The sequence below is a fragment of the Nannobrachium achirus genome, assembly GCF_963921795.1.
Source record: "Nannobrachium achirus genome assembly, chromosome: 19".
NCBI classification, from domain to species: Eukaryota; Metazoa; Chordata; class Actinopteri; order Myctophiformes; family Myctophidae; genus Nannobrachium; species Nannobrachium achirus.
The window spans coordinates 17133481-17157586 of record NC_137826.1 but is presented as its reverse complement, the minus strand read 5'-3'; the positions used below and the strand labels follow the sequence as shown (position 1 = coordinate 17157586).

The following is a 24106-nucleotide window of genomic DNA, read 5'->3' as shown; positions in this document are numbered from 1 at the left end:
GTGTCCACATTATTCCTGCATTATAAGTAGCATTATAAGTAGTAAACTTGGGTGCTCATGTCTGCAACTTAATGTCTTCTCGACCATGAATGGGTTTACTATCACGAGACAGCCTGATTGAAAGACAGGACCTGCAACGTCAAAACAGTGATAAGTCCGATAATATGCCTCTCACTTGGCTGGCAAAATCAGCCGATTTGGACGTTTTCATCCCGGGCGATTATCACTTCTTATCAGCCAATTGTAATGGGCCAGTAGGGCCATGCTCTGCCGACTGAGTCAGTCAGAGTGTTACAGAGTCTAATAGTTATCTCCCCTGAGTGGGAGGTGAACTCGGACCTTGCTCTACTCATTGAGCTACCTAGCGGCTGGACAAACCCCCTTTTTTGTGTTATCTTTGACAACGTGGATACTGGGGGACTAATATTTACTATTTTGTCCATAACGTCGGCTCATGCAACCTTTGCACCACTCGCTACGGCGACTCGCTCGCTACCACTCGCTCAGCAGTGTCTCGTGGGGTTCACCTGAGACGGAGTGCCTCCATCCTGGATACTGTGGCGTGAGCAGTAGCGTCGGGTGGCTGGGAAACACAAGGTATTGGTTTCAAATCCTACTCAGGATTCCCTTTTTTCATTTTTTTTTCTTTGACCACTAGAAGGTGCAATTGGATTACTTATGAAGTGCAGTGCTTCAGTCTGCAGATCATGTTGATACAGTGGCTGATGACAGCCTACTGACAGACTCAGTAGGCACAGCATGGCCCTACTGGCACATTACAATGGGCTGATAATATGTGATAATCTGCCATTGTATGACATGATAACATCCGAAACGGGTGTCAAAATAATACCTGCTTATTTCATGAACTATCTCCCAAGAATTGTATTAGTTGATGGAAAAGTGCATAAATTAGCATTTTGTTTTTTCACTTTCAGAAAATTGTCTTTGAAACATTTTATGGCAACCTAGCAAGTGAGCGTGTAAAATGAATCCAATTTTATAGGTTGTAGGTTGATTGGGGATGTGGCCTCAGTTGTGTAATGGCACTGTTAGGCTGACGAGGGAGTGGAAACAGATTTTTAAGAACAGAAGTGTGGTGGAATGGAAGGGAGTGGCCAGGGTAGAAAGACAGAAAGAAACAGGCAGAGAGACAGACACAGAAAGACAGAAATAGTCAGGTAGAGAGACAGATTGCAGCAGAGACAGTACCGTGCCCTCAAGGGATAGCTTCCAGACGTCCCACCACTTTGACCAGGAACACCGAGCAGGGTGGGTCTGGAGGAGGGAGTCTGTGCCAAGGGACCAGAGAAAAGGGGTCTGGGGACATGGACCCCACATGGACATCCAGAGAATACGGCAAATTCTGAAGACAGGGCCATAGGGGAGGCTGCAGAATCTGGAGCCGGACCGACAGGGGAGGCTGCAGACTCTGGAGCTGGACCGATAGGGGAGGCTGCAGACTCTGGAGACAACACCACAGGGGAGGCTTCAGACTCTGGAGACAACACCACAGGGGAGGCTTCAGACTCTGGAGACAACACCACAGGGGAGGCTGCAGACACCGGAGACAACACCACAGGGGAGGCTGCAGACTCTGGGGCCAGACTGACAGGAGAAGCTGCAGACTCTGGAGGTGACTCCACAGGTGAGGCTGCAGACTCTGGAGTCATACCGACAGGGGAGGCTACAGACTCTGGAGGTGACTCCACAGGTGAGGCTGCATACTCTGGAGGCGACTCCAAAGGGGCGGCTGCAGACTCTGGAGCTGGACCGACAGGGGAGCCTGCAGACTCTGGAGACGACTCCACATGGGAGGCTGCAGACTCTGGAGTCATACCGACAGGGGAGGCTACAGACTCTGGAGGCAACGCCACAGGGAAGGCTGCAGACTCTGGATGTGTACCAGCATGGACAGCTGATGAGGGCTCTGGCAGGTTGTCAGCAGGAACTGCTGGCGAGGGCTCAGGCAGGTCACTAGTGGAGAAGGGCTTTGGCAGGTCGTCGGCCGATAGAACTGATGAGGGTGCAGAGGGTTCAGGCAGGTCATCTATGGAGACTGCTGGCAATGGCTCTGGCAGGTCAGCAGCACATACAGCCGAAAAGGATGCAGAGGGCACAGGTAGGTCATCTGGTGAGACAGCTGGAAAGGGCTCCTGGATGCTGGGCAGCACAGGCACTGGCTCTGAGACGCTGGGCTGCATGGCCTCCGAGCCGCTGGATAGCACGGGTTCTGGCTCCGGGACGCTGGGCAAAATGGTCTCTGGGATGCTGGGCAGCACAGGCTCTGGGCCACCATGCCTTCTCCTTGCAGGTCCATGGTCCCCCACACAAAGGGCCAAACAAAACCCTTTGTATGAGTCTCCGGCTGGGTCAGGATAGGCTGGTTCGGGGAGTACATGGAGTACAGGATCAGAGCAGGCAGGTTCGAGGGATTCAAACTGGGTGTCAGCAGGTTGGACACTAGCCAACTGAAAGCTAGCTGGCTGTTGAGCAGGCCGAAGGCTAGCAAGCTGGGTGCTGGCAGGATGAGGTGCATGCTTGGAAGCAGGTGGACATGGGAACTGCAGCACTGAGGACTGTTTAGCTGACAAATGTGCTTGCTGGATAGGCACTGAAGACAAACTGGCAGTGACTGTGGCTGTGGCCCGGTTGGACATGGTGGTTTGGCGACCCAGGGAGAGGTTCCCACGTTTGTTGGCAATACTGGGACCTCCCCGAGCCATTCGGGTACCCAGATATGGGTCTTGGGCTTTAACCGGTTCAGAATTAAAGGACGTTTGACCTGCAAAAATAAGAAAATAGGTCCATATGCGGAGCCTTCTGCTGGTTTGGATCAGGGGATGCGGGATTACTCCAAAGCCTAATGGATTGAGGAGCTGGCTGGGAATGCACTGGGAAACGAGCTGGCTGGGAAGCATTGGGAAACAAGCTGGTGTCTAAAAAGTCACCGACACATGACTATCCCACGGCCTCTCTTTAAACACAGCTGCTGGGTTACAAGCTCCTCTTGGGAGTTCAAAATGCTTGTTACGGGGAGAGGCCATGAGACGAGCCACCAGTGCCACATGTTCAAATTCTGTAACCTTCCTCTGAAAAATCTGTAGCTCTGCTGGGTTCATATTTATGGTAATGCTGGGTGGATTGAACCCAAATGCAAAGCCACAGTAGACAAAGTAGATGTTGGTACATTTAATAGCAGAAAAGGCAAATCTTACAGTGCAGTAGCAGGCAGGAGAACAAGCAGTCCAAAAATGCAAGTAGTCTAGGGACAAGCAACAAACCAAAACCTCCAAGACAAAACACAGAGGCGACAAAGTATAAACTGACAGTGAGTGTGTGTGAAATGAGTCCCATTTTATACATAGTAGGTTGATTGTAGAAGTGGCCTCAGGTGTGTACTTTTGGGCTGATAGGGAGTGGAAACAGGTGTTTAACAAGGAGTTAAGTGTGGGAGTGGCAAGGCCAGGGTAGAAACTAAGATTAAGTCAATATTTTATTTAGTTAACAATTTCATATAAATAAGGGTGTGATAAATCCTGACTATCTGAGGGAGAAAGGTGTTTTGCAATTCAAACAATAATGGAAAGAAATACTTTATGGGACTTTTAAAATGCTGATAAAATTCAAGATTAAGAAAGAAAGAAAGAAAGAAGTTTTGCAGTTTTCAATAGGTTTATTTGGCAATATTACATCACAGAAAAAAATGTTTTTATTCTTAAAAGAAAAAAGGTCAAGCACTGGACTTTAATATAAAATCTGTTGCTGTCTATTGCGTAAAAACAAAATAGTTTTTGTGGTGTTACACCCTCCTCCGGGGTGATGCTATAGTGTCTGTAATTGGCTCAACTTATGAACCTTCAAAGAACCCTTTTTCTCTCAGCGGACTCGAGAGCCATTACATCACTGTATAGTGTATATGTCTGTATTATCTGTGCTTTCCCTGCAACGCTAGCCTAGTACCAACTTTAAACACAACGACAGCAACAATGGCATCTTAATGAGTGTTACTCCTGGCTTCGAGAGCCGTCATCATTATTTGTCACTCACTTATGTGCAGTGACATGTGCAGTGACATGTGCAGTGACATGTTTGTGCGACATGCACTGCTAACGACAGGCACTGTGCAAACTATATAAACAACAAGATGGTGTAATTTTTAAGTAAACAAGTAAAAACTTTATCCGCAATAAAAAGAGAATGGCAGAAGGATTTAGTAACCAGTATTTACAGAATATACAGTATACATAATATATACACAGAATATACTGCACACACAGGCAGTATCAACATACAGTACATAACACAAAGCACAATATGTATATAAGGTTTGACCCACAAAATAAAGATGTTCCAACGATTCTTTAACAGAAAATATTAACAGGACTATACAGTACAAGGCATCATTTGAAAACAAAGGGTTAATCTAAGTAAGGAACAATTATGAGTCTGTAGTGGTGTGAACAAAACAGTCATTTGACAGTCAGTTTGGTAATTGATATTATGGAGTGAATTTGGTGCCAGGTTTGGTGCTCTGCAAAAAACAGGCGTGTTTCACATGCCTAAAATACAAATCCTGTATTACAAATCTCTACACTACAAATAAAAAATCTCTGGGTGGACCCACACATTGTGTTTTATTCATCACAAAACTACCAATCCTGTTACAAGTCTCAAAATACTAAATACTAAGTACAAATCTCAAGATGTGGAAGCACAAAAATACAAACCATGTTGAGCACAATTTTCCCATGTAGTTTGGGAAGAAGTCCACACGTATGTACTGTATCAACCAATGAGAGTTATGGTACCTGCAGCCAACCAGGGGGCAGAGGAGCTCACAACCAATCAGTGAGTTAGCACAGAGTACTCTTTAGCAGCCCATACCTGGAGAGGACACGTGCATTGCTGAAGCATGAAGAATTACCAGCTCTAATTCATACAATGTGTTTATGCCAAATACAATGATTCTAACAAACGTAAACATATTTGGTTAGTTGCTTTCATAAAGGTAACATTTGAATGGGTAATTGTTGGTTTAGATGTGTTTGGTCATCTAGGACCAACTTTATGCAGGCTAATGTTGATAGGATTTCTTTTCTATGAAAGGCAGACAACAAAGCTTAACATCAACGTTCCCTCTATCTCTCTATCAATTTGTACTATTATTTTCATTTTGTATCATACTAGTGCATGTCTCATTTATGCACTTCTGTGTTTTAATTATTTTAGCAACTTTATTTAAGTTAAGCAAATTATACTGTGATTCATACTGTAAATAGTTATGTTCTTTATCAGTGTCTGGCTGCCTGTTTGATTGTACAGTATCCTAGCTTTAGTTAAAAAAAATATCTGGAGCATACAGTGGTTCCCAAACCTTTTAACTCATGAACCAAAAGAGAAATTAGACATTTGCCCGGGACCCAAACTAGTAAAAACAGCAGATCTACAAGCTCACAACACATCGCTTCGCACCGCGTTGTGAGCTGCTAGATCAGCTATTTTCACCACTTCATAATATTTTTAGATTTTTTATTTTTTTATTAAATTTGTTTGTTAAAAAAATACTTTATTTATTTATTTTTAAAATATGTGTTTTTTTTTATGTAGGAAAATATTTTTGTACCCAAGTCGTGACTGGAAACAAGTTAGAATTTTGCACATCCTGGTTCTCTCTGTAAATTTGTGTATAATGTGTTTTTGGTTAAATCTCTGTAAGTGAGGTAAGTGAGGATTCCAAGCTAATAAGCCCTATTCACTGCCCGCTCACTCAGCAAATTTCTCAGCAACTTCCTGGTGCTGACGTCAGCTTTGAAGGGTAAAATAATACAGAAATAGCTGGACTTAAAGCCAACAAATCATTATTTCGAATGGTAAAGTAAATTATAATGCTTTGTGCGTTTTACTATCCCGTGTTCTTGATCATGCTAGCCGTATTTTATACTTTACTATTCAGAAATTGCATTAAATTTGCGATTTCTGTGTTAACTTTATGGGCTTTTAGCAGGGTTATACCCTTCAAAACGTGACTTCAGCACCAGGAAGTTGCTGAGAGGGCGGGCCGTGAATAGGGCTAATAGAAACTGCAGCTATTGTTCTCGCACCAATCAAAAAGTAAAATATTAAAATTACAAAATCTGCCTAGTACAGATGATGCCTTTCGTAGGCAGGTTTCTGAACTGTCCACAGCCCTCTGACCAATAGACAGAAATGGTATTGATTAGTGAGGACCAATTCTATGAAGAGGACATGGGTGAAGTGGTCCTTTAAAGTGGTAATGACACGCAAAAAAATGTAAATCAGGCTGATTAGCTGATGTCAAGTTGGGCATATTCCCAACTTGACATCATCAATCATATTAGCCTGTCAAATACATTTATTGCAGTTACTGTACCGACGCGATGTGAGCGAATGCAACGCGATGTGAGCTTGTAAATCGGCTATTTTCTATGTGTGCGCCCCATACAACGGACAAAGTATACATTAATTCACTACTACGCAGTCACTGCAGACTGCAGAGCAAGGCTCTGACTTCCATTTTCAGACTGTTTGTAGAAAGACTATGTGACCACGTGACCAGTTTATTTATAACATAACATTAGCTTTATACTTTAGCTGGTCGCATTTCAACTTAAAAACTCAAGCGCCAAAGCACCCGTTTCGGTCTATTAGACATTCATCAGGTTGTCTTAGGAAGTTAAGATAAGCTGATGAAGTTCTAATAGACCAAAACATTTTTATATTTCCATTCAATATTTTTTGTCTTGCATGGAAGACTGTGCAGGATTATTATTATTTTTTGCTTGGGCCCTCGTCCGGTCTTTTCCTACACACCTGTCGCCTTTGTCGGTGTGCAAAAGGCTTTTTTAAATTATACTGTAGTGTAGTAGGTGAAATATAGATAATTTACAGAGAGTCTTTTTCAGAACCACCAGACAGACTGTGTTCATGATCATGAAAGGAATAGATCATGCATGACATTTACTGATTATTAAAAGGTAGGGTAAGTGATATTTTTAGTTACAACTAAAGTTTTATTGCTAAAAGGTTAAAGCTCTATATTGTGATAGTAATCATTGCTATAGTGTTTGTTCAGTAACAAGGGTCTCATGCAACGCAGTCTACTTTTACAGCGAGAATATTAAAATGACGTATACTCCCACACTACAAGTGTAATGTGAATTGAAAAAATATTATTGCTCACCTATCAGAAAACATTTTCTTTTTTTTAATATAAGATCATATAATAGTTTTGGACAGATTTCCACCCGAGAGAGACGATATGCTACTTATAAAGCAGTTTTCAAAACAAGGTTAAAGGGATATTCCACTTTCAAAATAACTTTTGGTCATTTTAGTGTCTAATCAGGCTTTTGGGAACACCCTGAACAGTTTTTAATTTGCTTCATTCAGTATTTAGATATTTGATGTAAATGTTATCAGGCCTTCCTCCTCCAGGACACACCCACTGTAACTTCAAACTCCATTTTAACCATGACAGATTAATTAAAAACACCTATTATGTTTTTCTGGTGACTCATAATACCATCCTAATATGTGAGCAGGCTGTTTTCTCAATAACTGTTTCAATTATTTTTAATAATTTTGGGGAGAAATGGAAAAAATGTAATACAATAATAAAATATTAAAGATAATTGAAAAAAGTTATTGAAAAAACACGGCCTGCTCACATATTAGGATGGTATTATGAGTCACCAGAAAAAAATGATGTGTGTTTTTAATGAATCTGTCGTTAAAATGGAGTTTGACGTTACAATGGGTGTGTATGGGGAAAGGTCCTGGAGGAAGAGGGCCTGGTAACATGTACATTAAATATCTAAATATTGAATCAAGCAAATTAATATCCCTGGAATATCCCTTTAAGTGCTTTAAAAACAACAGAATAAAATCGAACTAGCAGCAAGACACAGATGAAGAACATAACTATTATTTTTCTCCCTAAAGAACAAAACTCATCAGGACTTCAAGAGACAGTTTCAAGAGAGTTCCCTACTAGATGTTGAAGGGAAAGTATTCTGTTCCATCATTGCTAAAAGACTAATAGCTTATCTACTACTCTACTACTCTACTCACCAATAAGTATGTGGACACTAGTGTCCAAAAAGCAGGAGTCCCAGGGGATTCTGGAGGTCTGGAGAATAGATCAGCGTTCATCCAGATCATCAAGGAAGCAAAGCCCTGTAACAACACTCCCAGTCGTGGGGCTAGATCCCACAAAGCCCAAGTGTCATCAGAGGTATTCAAGTTTGTGATGTCACACTAGGATTGACTGAAGATGAGGTTCACTGTGGGAGATTTCATCACGAAAATGACTTGAGAAGGGCATCATGGCAGGTAACAGTAATCTCTCAAGACAGATTCTGCTAACAGCAGAATACATCACAATCACTGCCTTAAACACAGAAGCACCCAGAAGGAAGTGGACTAAGAAAGCGGAGGAGCGAAAGCAAGGTTGTTGCCCCCAGAGGCAAAAACAAAGAATCGGGTTCCCAGTTTGAAGTAACAGTGACGACTTCATCGATCAAAGGAACACAATGGATCCTATAGGCTCACTGGAGAAGGTGGTCACCAAAGCATAAGTATCCTACAAGGAAAGCTGACAAAAACATCTTTAAATTCAATGGTCTGACATTCCGACTATACAAGAACAAAGAATCATAACACCATGGAGATTAAGTGACCTCATTCCCCCAAAACTGGGCTCAAACGTGTCAAAAAATACAAGTGGAATAACCCACCAAAACCCATTAAAGAGCTCGACTCCCTACCCAAACTCAAAACTAAATTAAAAGAATGGCTGATCTCAAAGACTACCAATGTGTTCACTGTTCAGGGTGTTAAACTATGAAGTTGTATCTTCAAAGTTTAACTCCTTGAATACATTGGTAGTAGCATCCTCTGCCCGCAACACGACCCCTCCTTTCTCTGTAAATATACCTGTTGAAGCTACTGAGTATATAAGTACTATGTATTAATTGAGTGCAATGATAATAAAAATGATAAAAACAAGCCCTCTGGGGCTTTTTTATCCTTTTAGCACCCTCAAGGACAGTGGCAACCTCAAATCACCATGGATCACCATGGCTCAGCTAAACACCTGGCTCAAATCGATGGACAACAACCAGCTGGTTTCCATCTGCTCTCTGAGGATGGGAAAGTCAGGCATCCTAAGAAGACTATCAACGGGTGGCAGGAAATGGAAGCCTCAGGAAGAAGTGAAGGGAACTGAAATGTAATGCAGGCATCAGGAGATCTTTGGGGTGGTCTGTCAAGGATGACTGGGACCAAGACCAATGGCAAAGACAAGAGATGACTTGTGGTGCAGGGAGTCCACCACATCAAAGCAATAGGGCTCCCCTGTTCGCAAAGGACAGTGAAGCAGTGGGAAAAGGGACTGGAGCGATTGCTGTCCTAGAAAGAACTCTAGGGTACCAAACAGGGCAAGTTGTCCTTCACCCTGTAGGCTGTGTCTGACATGGAGCAACCCTTTACACCCTGAATCACACCTTGACTGGATGTTTCAAAGCACAGAGAGAAGGTCGATACAGGTGGAGACAGGATAAGGTCCTTACAGAAGTTCTCAAATGGACAGACCTGCAATGGGTCAAGGCCAACAAACAGCAGGCACCAGAAGCAGACAAGCAAGAACAGCTGCTAAGAACCTGCTTTCCATTTTACACCGAGCTTCTGACTTCTGAGATGGAAGTGGATCTGAGAAAGTCTTTATCAGAGGAGGTGGCTGTAACCTCACTCCAGACATGATCCTTGTATCAAAGAGTCCTGAGTCCAGCTGCAGAAAGCAATAGGTAGATGTCACTGAATGCTGACCCACCATCCAGAGATGTTCCGGGATTAAAGGGGTAAAACGTCAAGGAAGGACAGGTCCCAGCTGATGACCCAGAAGTTTCTACTTGGGGAATGCTACAACCTTCCTGCCACCAAGGATTACCAACAAGAGGAGGAACTTGGAACATCTTAAAGGACAACTTTGTGTTTTTTACAACAAGGGTTCATATTTTAGATTGTAATTAGAGAAAAGAAAAGATGAGTGTTAAAAAGTTTTCATTCACTGCTTTCTATCGTTTTGGCGATTCTAATGATTTTGAGTTCAGTAGGTGGGGGCATGCATACAACTGGCTAAATATGTATTTTTAGACACAATAAGCCCCATTCCCAAGATGCACCACAATCTTGCATGGGCAGATGTGACTTATGGAGTCATGTTACTGTAAATAGTAATAAAGAAATCACCGGCTTATTGTGTCTAAGAATACATATATTAAGCCACATGTACGCATTCCCCCACCCACTGAAATCAAAATCGCTAAAATCGCTAAAACTATAGTAAGCACTAAGCAGTAAATGAAAAAAAAAATTACCACTCATCTTTTCTTTTCTCTAATTACAATCTAAGATATGAACCCTTGTAGTAAAACAAACTAGCAAAAGATCTTTGATGTTTATATCACTGGTATAAATTAAAGTATAATTTGCAATAAATAAAACAAAACGGACAACCAATGTCATAAAAATGTGGAAATGCATAAAAGAAAGTGCAATAATATAATAGCAAACTGGAAAAATTGTAAAAATTGAGGCAGAGAGAGAGAGATTAACATTAACGTTAAGTTTGAGGTCTACCTATCATAGAAATAAAATCCTATTAATGTTAGCTGCTTAATGTTAGTCCTAGACAAGCACACAAATCTCAACCAGCTATTACCCATTACAAATGTATCTTTATGCAGGCGACTAATCAAATGTTTACGTTTGTTCATTGTATTTGGTATGAATACATTTTTATGAATTAGAAACAAGCTGGTAATTTATCATGCTTCAGCATGCATGCGTCCACTCCAAGTATGGGTTGCTAAAGACAATTCTGTGCTGCTTACCAAATGGTTGTGATCTCCTCTTCCCCTTGTTGGCTGTTAGATATCATAACTCTGATTGGAGCATACATACAACGTGTAGATCTTCTCCCATACTAGATGGAAACATTGTGCCAAAATAATGTGTACTTTTCGCACTTTTCACACATCTTGAGATTGTATTTTGCAATTAGTATTTTAAAATGTATAAAAGAGAATTTGTAGATTTGTGATGCTTAACACCCCATTTGTGTGTCCACAGATTTGAGTTTGCCATTTTTTAGATGAAAAAAAAAAAAAAAAGATTTGTAGTTTTACAAGGTGTAAAACAAGTGTGCAAATTGTGTTTTGCAGAGCACCAAACATGTGAGTTGTGAAACACATCTACATAATACTGGCAATGAATTCACTCCATAATTGTTCAAGATTCTTATAAAATCGCCTGAAAGAAAGAAATATCTTTCTGTGTCTCTCTGTATAGTGACTTATAACAATGTATGCACACAAACAGCCCATTTATGGTATTTAAAGTACTTCAAGCCCTGCTCAAACACATTCCAGTGTATGAATGGATATTAGGCACCGGCTCTAAACCGTGCCTTGAACTGCCTTGGTGGAAAGGACAGTTGGCACTGGTGGGAACTAACCGGCAGACCAGTAAAGTCAGGCTGGGAGCCGCTGGTTGCACTTCTGAAAGAGGCAACAAGGTGATCATTTGGCACTGCAGATGATCGGTGCTTTGACGTGAAAGCTTTCACAGGAGAAAACACAGACTCACAGAGGGACGTCGATCCAAACATCGCCGTCAGGTAGACGGCACACCTTCTGATGCTTGGATACTTCTCCTTGTCCAACAGCTTCCAGAACCCTCCCAGTTCTGTGGGGTTTGCCATGGCTTTAACGGCAACGTCACACTGCAGACTCATCATCTCCATCTCTGCGTCAGTGACGTCCACGCCAAACAGTGTGCCCATCCTGTCTGCAATGACTTGGATGTGCTCCACGTCCATCACTCGGCCAAACGGGTAGCTCATGTATGAGACTACAGGCTCGAGTGACGCTAAGTCAGCGAATGTTCTCTCAACCTCGGCCAAGATGCTCTTCACCTGCTCCACGTAGCGCTGGCAGTCCTGCTGCGAGGCCCCTGTTCCGCCTTGCTGTGCCAGTTCCGACCTTAAGTGTGCAAAGTAACGCAGGTCCCATCTTTGCAGCCTTGAGCAGCTCATCTTCAGTTTGACTTTGAATGACTGCAGTGTGCTAATCATGTCCATCACAAGCCTGCCTTTACCTAGAAAAAAATAGATAGAATATCAGGGATCAGTCTTTGATGAATTAATAGACAAAGGACGCAAAAAAAAGTATACAGAACAACTTATAAAATCACACCCGTGTGAACTGAGCGGTGGTTTACCCACCAACCCCTAACTGTACTGTATACTGTACTCTACTGTACCTAACTGTACTGTACTGTACATATTCTGTGTTCTATATCTATGAATTCGATGTGTTCTAGATCTATGAATTCTGTCACCTCCCCCCGCCCCCCCCCCCCCCCCCCCCCCCCAGGCTAGTCTCAACAGCACCCTCTTACCCACCAACCCCTCCCCCCTTCCCCCCTGTGTGTGTGTGTGTGCCTGGCCTGGCCTGGCCCGAAAACAGCGCCCCTCCCTTAACATGTGTGGTCATAAAAGGTACTACACCACAGGCTTGAGGCTACATACAGACCCACCCACCCACCCACCCACATACATACAAACATACCTACACACACGGCCACGCTATGGAGACGGTGTGACCACCGCTCAAAAATGTAGTATACAAGCAATTAATGGGAATATACAAAAAGTACAGAACTAAGTATCCATAAATGTACCTTTTAGCTGCAAATTCAGTTCATTTAGCATCTCTGTCAGATCCACGAGGAAGGCCAAATCCATCAGCCACTGAGTGTCATCCAAACGTTCATATCCTGCGTGGTTGGACTGCTTCAGAAGGTCTTTGATCTCAGGCAACAGCTCTCTGAATCGAGCCAGAAGCGTCCCTCTGCTCAGCCAGCGGACCGTGTGGTCTGCCTCACGTTCCTCCAGATCCACCCGGAAGAGCCTGCTCTGCAGCCTGCGTTCGTGAACGGAACACACCACCTTCATGACAACATCCATCGCGTCCTTCACGTTCAGGCTTTCCCCACACAGCGCTTGCCGGTGATTAATGCAGTGGTAGTGGAGAAACTGGGGGAAAGCAGAGCTCTGTTTGCACAGCGCAATGAACCCACCGGTGCGGCCCACCATGGCCGGGGCGCAGTCTGTCGATATGGAAACGAGTTTGAACAGCGGAAGTTCGGTCTTGGTGACAACGTCCATGAACGCACAGAAAATGTCCTCGCCTCTTGTGTCGTGTTCTTTCAGAGGCAAGATTGTGAGCAACTCCTCTCGTGCTCTCATGTCATCGAACACCATCCTGATGAAAACGCACAGCCGGGCATTGTTATTAATGTCTGTTGACGTCTCCATCTGCAGGGAGAAACGCACACAGGATTCGACGTCATCTTTCAGCTGTGTCTCCAAGTCTTCTGAGATCCCCTCGCTTCTCTGTGTCGCTGTTCTCCCGGACAACTGAAGCTTGTTGATGACGTCCATGATTTCCGTTCTGTCCTTACAGTGGCCGAACAAATCCTTGCTGGCCGAAAGCAACACCTCCTTGAATATCTCGCCGTCCTGAAACGATTTCTCGTGTTTGGCAAGAACTCGGCACACGTGATTGGAGGAGGCTGCAGTGGTGGTTGCGGGAAGCTTTTCGGATTTTCTCTTTCTCATTCCAGTGTCGGCTGAAAATGTCTTCTTGTCAAATGATTTGTGATTTGTCATACGGCGTCGTTCCAAGTTCCCTGGGTTCGTCTTCTTTCCCTTGGCATCTCTTCCCGAGCTCATTCTCAATATCGCTCCCTTGTCTCGTCTCGTCGCCTTAGCTGTTTAAAAGTAGTAATGGCATAATGTTACAGATAACATGCTTGGATCAAAGTGGCCCGGGACCATTCCTGTGTTAATTCACGCTGCGCCGCTCCCCTGAGTGTGGGTTTATGACTTCACATTCAAACCAGAAAACCTCAGGATCAACCGGTCGATTGCAAAGACATGGTTGCCCACCCTGGTATAAGGTATAACATATTATTGTTGCTGTCAGGCAGAAACATCTTATTTCCATTCTGTAAATGAATGCACTACTTGATCATACTTACAGCGTCACACAAAAGCATCAAAGGTAGCAGATCCACAAGCTCAAAACACGACTTCTTGAGCTTGTCGATATGCTACTTTTGATCATTTTTGAAACTGAAAAGTAGCAGTTTTGGACATATGAGATTTCCACTCGACAGAGACGATATTATAGTAAAATGTTGTGCTACTGCTGATAACATTAGAATTGTAGAACACAAACAACGCCAAACTAGGTATACACCTGTTTAATTAAGCTGTTGAAACATGTACTCAACTTTCTTTCTTGTAATTGAATAGTGAGGGTGATTGTGTTGCAGAAAAAGGTGTGTGTTTGTCTGTGGGGGGGGGGGGGGGGAATAGGGAGAAAAGGTCTACTTTCAGTTTCTGACGGTCTACGTTGACTTTGGACCTTGAACTTGAGTTGCTGCTTTGCTGTTCTTGTCATCATTCTTAATGCATAAGGCTATGGGTATGTGATAAACAAACAAATTCTCTCTCACACACACGCGCACGCACGCAACGCAGACAGACAGACAGACAGACAGACAGACAGACAGACAGACAGACAGACAGACAGACAGACAGACAGACAGACAGACAGACAGACAGACAGACAGACAGACACACACACACACACACACACGCACAATACATCATAGATGGACATACCGGATGCAGGGGACTTGCTGCGTAGTGATTGGTTGGCAGTCCTGAGCGACGCACGGGTCAGAGGGGCACTGACCTTCCCTGACTTCATCACACGGCTCTCTGACAACCCAACGAAACAACAACAACAGCGACAGAGGTCAATGAAAATGATTAATAATGTAGTCAGGGACATGCAGAGAATGTTAGAGAGGCAGGGGCTGACATTTCTGAAAGGGCCTTTTGGTGGAAATACCGAAAATAGCAGACTCACAACGCGTCGTGCTGCAACGCGTTGTGAGTTTGGAGGTCGGTTATTTTTGGTGTGTGATACCACACTGAACTAAGCATAATCAAGTCAATACCGGAGACAATGCTGCATTCAAGTTCAAGAGAGTTTGGACAAGGCAATTCTCTTGAATGCTGCCTTCAGGTATGGCATGGAAAGAGGGCATCTTACATTTCTTTTCACCATAGTAAAAACTGCATTCATGGTCTGGAGAGGGCACTTTTTACAGACGGATAAAAGGGCAGGGGCTCAAGCCCCCTTTGATGTCGATGTGTGCACGTGCCTGACTGTAATTCCCTTTAGTTTCCCAAGGAGCATGAATATTACCCTGACACTCCATTATTCACTCCAGCGATTCAGGGGCTGGAGCCAGGCTACAAAAATATAGCAAAACCTATTCATAAATAATTTTTGGACATTGCAGTTTGGATGAAAAATATTATTATGTTTGGCCACATTATGTTATTGTGTGAAAATGTTAGTTTGAAACATTTTTGTTTTGTGCTATTTTGTTTCTACTATGGATTTAGAGATCAATAAAGCATGTGACATGTGAATAGATACTGTACACGTAACAATGCATTAGGTAAACAGTATTTCTAAATGCAAAAAATATGGATCTTTTTAATTGGATCATTAATCAGGGGATATCTTCAGAAATAGTGTCAAATCCTGGAATAAATTCCTTACCAAAAGGTTTCTTCACCAATGTGTTTTGTAAAGGTGTCTAGTAACATATCTCACAAAGACTGAAATTCAGTTTCCCTAGGAGAATCCTTGACAGCTGATGAAAGTTGGTGTCCCATTAAATTAACTATACAGGATAAAACACACCAAAATAATTAAGCTTTAAGTAGCATGTGAGGGGTCAAACTAGGGGTATTTCATGATTCTGAATCCATTACAAGCATTTGTTTTGCACGAAAAACATTCCTTAGGCTAGAAACGGACCCACAAATATGGTTTAGTGATGAGTCATCACTTTTCACAGTTTCGTATGAGTTGCCTTTACTCCAAGGAATGTTTTTCGTGCAAAACAAATGCTTGAAATGGATTCAGAATCATGAAATACCCCTAGTTTGACCCCTCACATGCTACTTAAAGCATATTTATTTTCGTGTGTTTTATCCTGTATAGTTAAGTTAATGGGACTCCAACTTTCAGCAGCTGTAACGGATTCTCCTAGGGAAACTGAATTTCAGTCTTTGTGAGATGTGTTACTAGACACCTTTACAAACACATTGGTGAAGATTATTTTTGGTAAGGAATTTATTCCAGGACTTTTTAAGATATCCCCTGATTACATGGATAAACCACCTACATTTACACAGTTGTACCGGGAAATCTATAACATTTTTACCCATGGAGAAAATGAGTCCTAGGTCTAAAGGCAATGAAGATATATTCACCAAATTATAGAAACCTTTGCTTGACCCCTTACCCTTACTATCTGATACGGTTGTCCTCATTGGAGTGACACCTATGTTAACCCATGTTGACAATGACAGCGATGCTGTAGTAGTTATTAGAGGGAATGCATGATACTGTATGTCTACAGTATGCATTGTTATAGCTGATGAGATTTTTGAATAATGCAAAATAACTAATACTCCTTGTTATCCCCTCTTTATTTTTGTTTTAGGTTTTTTATCTATTTTAGTTTTTCTTCCAGTTCTATGTAGTGTATAGGTGCTTTTTTGGATCTGATGTTGATGTACAAGAATGTTACTCATATCCTGCTGTGTCTAAGAAAAAAAAAGAAAAAAAATAGATGCCAGCTGGTGGAGTTAGGAGTAAAGTGCACTGCAGGACAGCAGCAGTCAGGGCACATCAGGACAGCCAACCCACGTTGTCCATTACTTTAATGAATTTATGATGAATCTGAAAATGCTGTCAGAAAAAAAAAACATAACCACTCTCATTCTCTCAGGAGAATCCAATAATCCAAGGACATCCGTGCTGTACTGTATATCACTGCAGTCGGGCAGAAACCTTTTACTGTACCTCCAAGTTTGAACTTTTAACTTGCAATGAATGATCGGCCTCTGCTTGGTTGTGCAAGAGTGGCACGCAAAAGCTGTGGAAGATAGCTGATCTACAAGCTCACAACAAGGTTCCCACCTTGGGTATGGTCAATATGTAATTCGATATCAGTATCAGTATTAATGTATTTTCAAGGTTAAGAAACTAGACTTTATTCTCTCTCCCTCTCTCCCTCAGTCTCCCTCTCCCGCTATCCCTCTCTCTCTCTCTCTCTCACTCTCGCACGCACGCACGCACGCACGCACGCACGCACGCACGCACGCACACAGTCACACTACGCAGTCCAGTCACATCTCCTGCCTGCGAGCAGAAACATTGTTCTTCTGTCACTGTATGACTCATTACCACCGCACAGGATGGGGAAGGGGGCAAATCACAGTGTTGTGTGTGTGTGTGTGTGTGTGTGTGTGTGTGTGTGTGTGTGTGTGTGTGTGTGTGTGTGTGTGTGCGTGTGCGTGTGCGTGTGCGTGTGTGCGTGCGTGTGTGTGTGTGGCATGGTGTGATGAATGTTCTGTACGTGGTGTGGTGTTAAAGGATGACAGTGTGTCAGAGAGGTGGCAGAAGTGATAATTACACAGATGCGTCCATCTGTCTGTCTGTCTGTCTGTCTGTCTGTCTGTCTGTCTGTCTGTCTGTCTGTCTGTCTGTCTGTCTGTCTGTTCTTTTATCTGTCTTTCTGTCCATCTATTGTAGACTAGTATCTTTGTCTCCTGTCTGAAAATGTATCGATGTCGAGGTATCAACATGCAAGGTGTACATATCGACAAAGACGGCTTGAAATGAGGTATTGGTGTACACTAGTATGTGTCAAATTAATTAACAGACACTATGCATGGACATAGCACATGTAAAAAAGCAGTGCATGTCTTATTATGGCTTTATTATGTCTTATTCTGTCTTAAAGTGTACTGTAAATTAGGATTGGACCTGGTTATTTAAAAAAAATAACCCTTCTATGTGTACTGTGCAGGCGGCACAAAAACGTAACCAGTAAACACTCTCCTCCGCACGTCAGACCACAGGAAACGGGCCTTCAGAAAAGGAACACTGAATGGAAGCCTTTGTGTGTGAGTGATAATGAGTGACAACGCGAGAGAACAGACGCAACCTCTTTTACAAACACATGATACTTATATGAATGCTGTCGAGTCATGTACCTCCATGTTTCAAGCTGTACTTCATCATACAAGTGTGTTCACAACCCAAAAGTAGTGAAAATAGCAGATCTAGTTATTCTAGTAGATATCTAGTAGATATTTTCAGCTATTTTCAGTACTGAAAATTGTAATAATATTAATAATTGCCGCTCTGACATCACTGTGATGTCAGGAGAACCACACTAACAGAATCCCTTTTATGCCCATACATGGAGTTCCCTGATGTCATCAATATTAAGCCCATATCTAACAGGACTTCATATGGGAACATCGGCCACATACCACACTAACATAATCCATATGGCCATGACCGATGGCCATAAAAGGGATTGTATGTATGATATCAGATGTCATAGACATCATAGAACTTTCACATAACGTATAACTGAGTAAGCATGTTTGGGCATATCTCATATCCTATGTACTATACAGTACATGGATCTCCATATATGGGTACCAGGGGTCTCCATATATGGGTAACTGGTCCGATATACATCACTGGCCAGATGGCCAAGACATGGCACGACCGAGGTCGCTTGTCGCCCTGAGGCGTCTTACTAGTATTTAGTCAACTAAAACATTTCAAATGACTAAAATATTAAACACTGGAGAGAGAGAAGAAAGGCAGGAAGAAAGACACAACGGAAAGGTTTTTGTTTGAATTTGTTAAACAGGCCATGGAAGCAAAACATTTGAGTATTAAACCCATTTAGGCCTAGAATTATTGAATGCTTTAACCAGTGAAAAATAGCAGATATACAAGCTCACAGCGCCCTGCAAGCTTGTAGATCTGCTATTTTTGGAAAAAGTCGTGAAAATGTGTGCAAATCTTTGAATATATGTATTTTCAAAGCGAACGTTTGTAACTCAAATGTTGCTTCTGGGTGGTCCCTGGAACTAAATATTTTGAAATGGGGGTCCGTGGCCAAATAAATATCATTTTGGGGGTCCTTCACATGAAAAGGTTTGAGAATCACTGACATAGTAGTCTCTCAAGAACAGACTAACTGAGCTCCAGTTGAAGTGAAAAGGACCTTTTCTTTGACGATGGCTGGCCAGATTGCTGACATAGTTTTTCCAAAAACCTTAGAAGGATTCAAAAGACACTTGTAGAAACAGGTCAAAATTCTAATTTTCACGATTTTTCAAAAATAGCAGATCTACAAGCTCTACAAGAGTTGTGTCTCACCACTCTCATCCAGCAGGAAGTCATCTTGGTAGCGAAACTTCTCCGGACCGCACGCCACAAAGACGTCCTCATCCCCGAAGAAGTCCTGAAGACATGTCACCTAAAAACACACACACACACATAGACACACACATGTTTCAGTCAGGAAATATATTACAATGCACAGTTGCACACATTGTTTTTTTTTTGTTGGGATGTTTGGGTTTATTCTGGGTGCACAACAGCAGCACACAACAAAGTATAAATCAGGCATAAGTATATAATCCCCCTAACCCCATACCACTTACCCTCTGAATGCCTAATCCCAATTTATCATAAGTAGTAGTGAAAATATTTTCACCACTTTTTTATCGTATGAAAAAGAAAGGTTACGCACACACACGCGCATGCAAGCACGCACGCACGCACGCACGCACGCACGCACACACGCACACACGCACACACACACACACACACAGTGCATCTGGGTTTAATGATGGGATCAGAAGCTAATGGGACCTCACAAGTCACGACTCATTTGCACAAGGGGGAAGAAGGTGGGAGATCCATCAGATGGACAGACCTAGGAAGTGTGTATATATATATATATCTGCGAGGGATAATAAGTGTGTGTGTGTGTGTGTGTGTGTGTGTGTGTGTGTGTGTGTGTGTGTGTGTGTGTGCGTGCATGCGTGTGTGCGTGTGTGTGTCTGTGTGTGCGTATGTATGTGCGCATGTGTGTTTTGAGAGAGGAGAGAGAGGGAGGGAGGTAGAGAGAGAGAGAGCAGGAAATTAATTGAAGACAGAAATTACTCATTTCTTTGGTGATGCTGTTCAATTAACTTTCACATTATTGAAGCATAATGAACAGCACTGAACTCAGAGAGCGAGACTCAAAGAGATAGAGAGAGAGAGAGAGAGAGAGAGAGAGAGAGAGAGAGAGAGAGAGAGAGAGAGAGAGAGAGAGAAAGAGAGGCTTGGTTATTACTGTCACAGAATAAGTTTGGGTCTGGCAGTGTTCTGACTCACAGCCAGTGCTGAAATTAGTCACTGTATTGTAATGCACTCAGACAGACAGCAGCTGTGTCGCTAACACACACCACAACCATGTTGACAACAATCCACTGTCTCCAACCAACTCGTCATTCTCACTCCCAACTCGTCACACGGGTATGTTTGATGCTCTGCCATCTATCTGCCTTTGTCATCCAATGCTGCTGACACTGAGAACACACTTAAAGGAATAGTTCACCTCATGAAGCCTTGAATTTATGGAGATTATTTTGTTTTTGACGCATTCTTAAGACAATCATTTGCTCACCGGGTCATCGGTTAGTAGGAGACACAGTAGGAGATTCATTGAGTCAGTTATCAAATTATTGGCTTAGTGATGTAAAAAAATGTAATTGTTAGAAAACAAGTCATTTTTTGGGGTGACATATTCATTTAAGCGTCTGTGCAGTAAATAGCAGATCTACAAACTCACAACGCGTCACATTCGTGATGCGAGCTTGTAGATCTGCTATTTACGGCATCACCTGCGTGCAACTAAGTATAAATCAGGTTTAACCGTACCAGTGTTGGCAACGATGTAGTGATCCACCAGCCATCCTCCACCCTATCTATCCTTATGCAAACTGGATGGTAGAGTCGGTAGAAGAAGCAGGCATTGTACCCGACAGAGGGCCTGCCTTTTCAATATTTTTAACTTAAAGGAGTAGTTCACCCCCAAAATGACTTTTTTTCTATTGATTAGTCACGCCATGGAGACTAGAGTTCAATAATATTTTTAGTTTTTTGTCGCATTCCTAAGACAAAAATGTGATAACAATAAATTTACCCCCATTCGTTCCGGATGGGGACCCGTTTCGAAACGGGTCCCCATCCGGAATCAATGGGGGTAAATTTACTCTAATCAAATTTTTGTCTTAGGAATGTGACAAAAACCAAAAAAAATATTATTGAACTATACTCTCCATGGAATGAGTAATCAATAGAAAAAAAGTCATGTTGGGGGTGAACTACTCCTTTAACTTCCATGACTTTTACTTCAACAGTGGTGGAAGAAGTATAGGATATTAGGCCTATAACCATATAAAAATACTCTGTTACAAGTAAAATGCCTGCATTTAAAGATTGACTTGAGTAAAAAGAACACAGGTATTGGCATCAAAATATACCGTATTTACAGTTCCGAAGAAAAAATTCTTCACAAAATATGTCAGACCTGAAAATAGACGATCTACAAGCTTGAAAGGTCTTGATCACATATGGAGATCATTTTACTTATTTGCGGAGTAGTAGCAAAAACAGTATATCTAACATATAATTTTCCGAATGTCTGAGTGAGTGTCTGTCTGTCTGAGTGTCTGAGTGTCTGAGTGTCTGTCACAGCGTTTCTCCTCAATGGCTGGAGCAATTGATCTGAAATCGCATCACCATAAGCATATGAACACACCTGACATAACTGTGAAGCCCGTTTGTCACTTTCACAAATCATATGCTGTATATTAGCATTTTTATGGTGTATCTACTATCTATTCTGCATCTAGCATGAGGCTTATCTATTCTGCATCTAGCATGAGGCAACATGTTTAACCAGCTGTGTGTGTGTGTGTGTGTGTGTGTGTGTGTGTGTGTGTGTGTGTGTGTGTGTGTGTGTGTGTGTGTGTGTGTGTGTGTGTGTGTGTGTGTGTGTGTGTGTGTGCGCGCACGCGGGTGGGGGGGTTGTCTGGCCCCGTTATAGATGTCCAAAAATCATGCAGATCGGTACACAGTATCTCTGTAGCCATTAAACGAAACGGGTATTTCTTACATTGATGCTCCTACATATTATCATGTAAGCACCAGTTAAAGTTACTTTCCATCCCTCATATACTGTGTGCACAGTGCACACCCCATAACCCACACACTGCACATCATTTCAGAGCTCATATCTTTGAACGGGTAAGGGCTAGTTATATATATATACACTATAGATGGGGCCTTAACCATGAGTGTGCTAACATGATAAACATAGATAGTAGTCAATAATACTGTCAATATTCCAAATGATATCTGATGAGTGTAAACAGTTTAGGGACAGATGAGGAGCATTCATGCACAAAACACAGCTCCAGGCCTGAAATCCATCAAGGGCCATTAGCAGTCAATAACAATGTGTCCTGCTGGGCCTCAAGGAGGTATGGTATCAGCACAGCGTTGTCAATATGTTCCCATAGCAATTAACGGCCCACAATGCACTGCTTGTGCCGCTAGTCACCAGTCAACATTCCGAGAATAAGCCACTGCCAACAGCGAGGTTTTCCAGAAAAAATATACGGTAAACAGTTACAGTGTAAGCGTGTGTGTGTGTGTGTGTGTGTGTGTGTGCGTGCGTGCGTGCGTGCGTGCGTGCGTGCGTGCGTGCGTGCGTGCGTGCGTGCGTGCGTGCGTGCGTGTGTGTGTGCGTCACACACACACACACACACACACACACACACTGAGAAGCCAGAGAAGCATAACAAGCATGACATAACTCCGGTGATTAAGTTCAGTTCAGCAGAGCTAATGGCTCTAGCCTCTATGCTAATTGCTAATAACAAGAAGATGACGCAGCCTAGGTGATAATGGTAAAAAACACAGCCTGGGGCATGAACACTGACTCAAATAATTTAACAAAGATAAATTCATTTTAGTAATATCCCCTTCAATTGTTTTGGTCTGGGCTATTTTTCACTCAATCTGGGAACCCATTTGGTAAAAAATAAAAGAGAAAAAGAGGTGAAAGTCTCTGAGGCTGAGGGTACCGCCTCTTTTTTCATGTAGAAACAGGCTCCCGGGTGCTTCTGTGTTTATTGCTCTGTCTTGAGAGATTTATTGTCGCTGTACATTTGCCTGTACATGAAATGCATATGCATATAAGCCATCCTAGGATAAGAGAAGTGAGTGAGTGCCATTAATAAGACGCCCGGGGAGCTGTTAGAGGTCTTGCCCTGGGACACGCTTTTTTCTACAACAAGAACTAAATGAAACTTGCCGTGTGAAGTGAAGTTTTTCACGTTTCTGGATTTGTTTCCACGCATCTATGCTGCTTTGGTTTCTGAAACCAAACACTACAATTCTCAGAACCTAACGCAGAAGTTTGAAGATGTTCAAACAAAGTGAAAATAGCCCTGACGGATAACACTAGTGTCATGGGCTATCTTTGTATGTATACTCTTCAGGCTACTAGCGCTGACAGAAAACCTTGGCTCTTTGTCCCATAGTATCTGCACAATGTTGTGGCCTCAGGTTTTGTACTCATGAAGGTTGTAATGAAAACGCTATTTCCTGCAACTCCATGACTCACCCCACTGCTGGTAAGTTACCTTACATGAGCAATGTTAGCTCAGTGGTGGAGTATACAATATATGCCAGAGGTTCTCAACCTTTTTCTGGACCAGGGCCCATTTGAAAATATTGATAATATGATAGAAAAATCTTAATAGTTTTAGCAATTATTTGGGGTCCCACTTTCAATACTCTTGCAGCCCACCAGTTGGCCCCCGACCATTGGGAACCACAGATAAATCGTCACTGTCTGGCAGAAACCTTGTATCTCCAAGTTTCAAATGTGAATGTTTTTCTTTTCGTAAAGTAAAGCCCTGCTTCATCATACAAGGCTGCATGTCGCACAAAACTAGTGAAAATAGCAGATCTACAAGCACACAACGCCT

General features: G+C 42.5%; 1 protein-coding gene across 1 annotated transcript in view; it reads right to left on the bottom strand.

Annotated features, from left to right (window-relative positions):
* dclk1a (doublecortin-like kinase 1a) overlaps nucleotides 1-24106 on the bottom strand; it is a gene marked incomplete at both ends in the record, with an annotated part of 130839 nt that overhangs the window by 72797 nt on the left and 33936 nt on the right. Inside the window, 2 exons of the mRNA XM_080749270.1 lie at nucleotides 14777-14875; nucleotides 19431-19530. Coding sequence (XP_080605396.1) covers nucleotides 14777-14875; nucleotides 19431-19530 — 199 coding nt within the window. The remainder of the gene's footprint in view (nucleotides 1-14776; nucleotides 14876-19430; nucleotides 19531-24106) is intronic.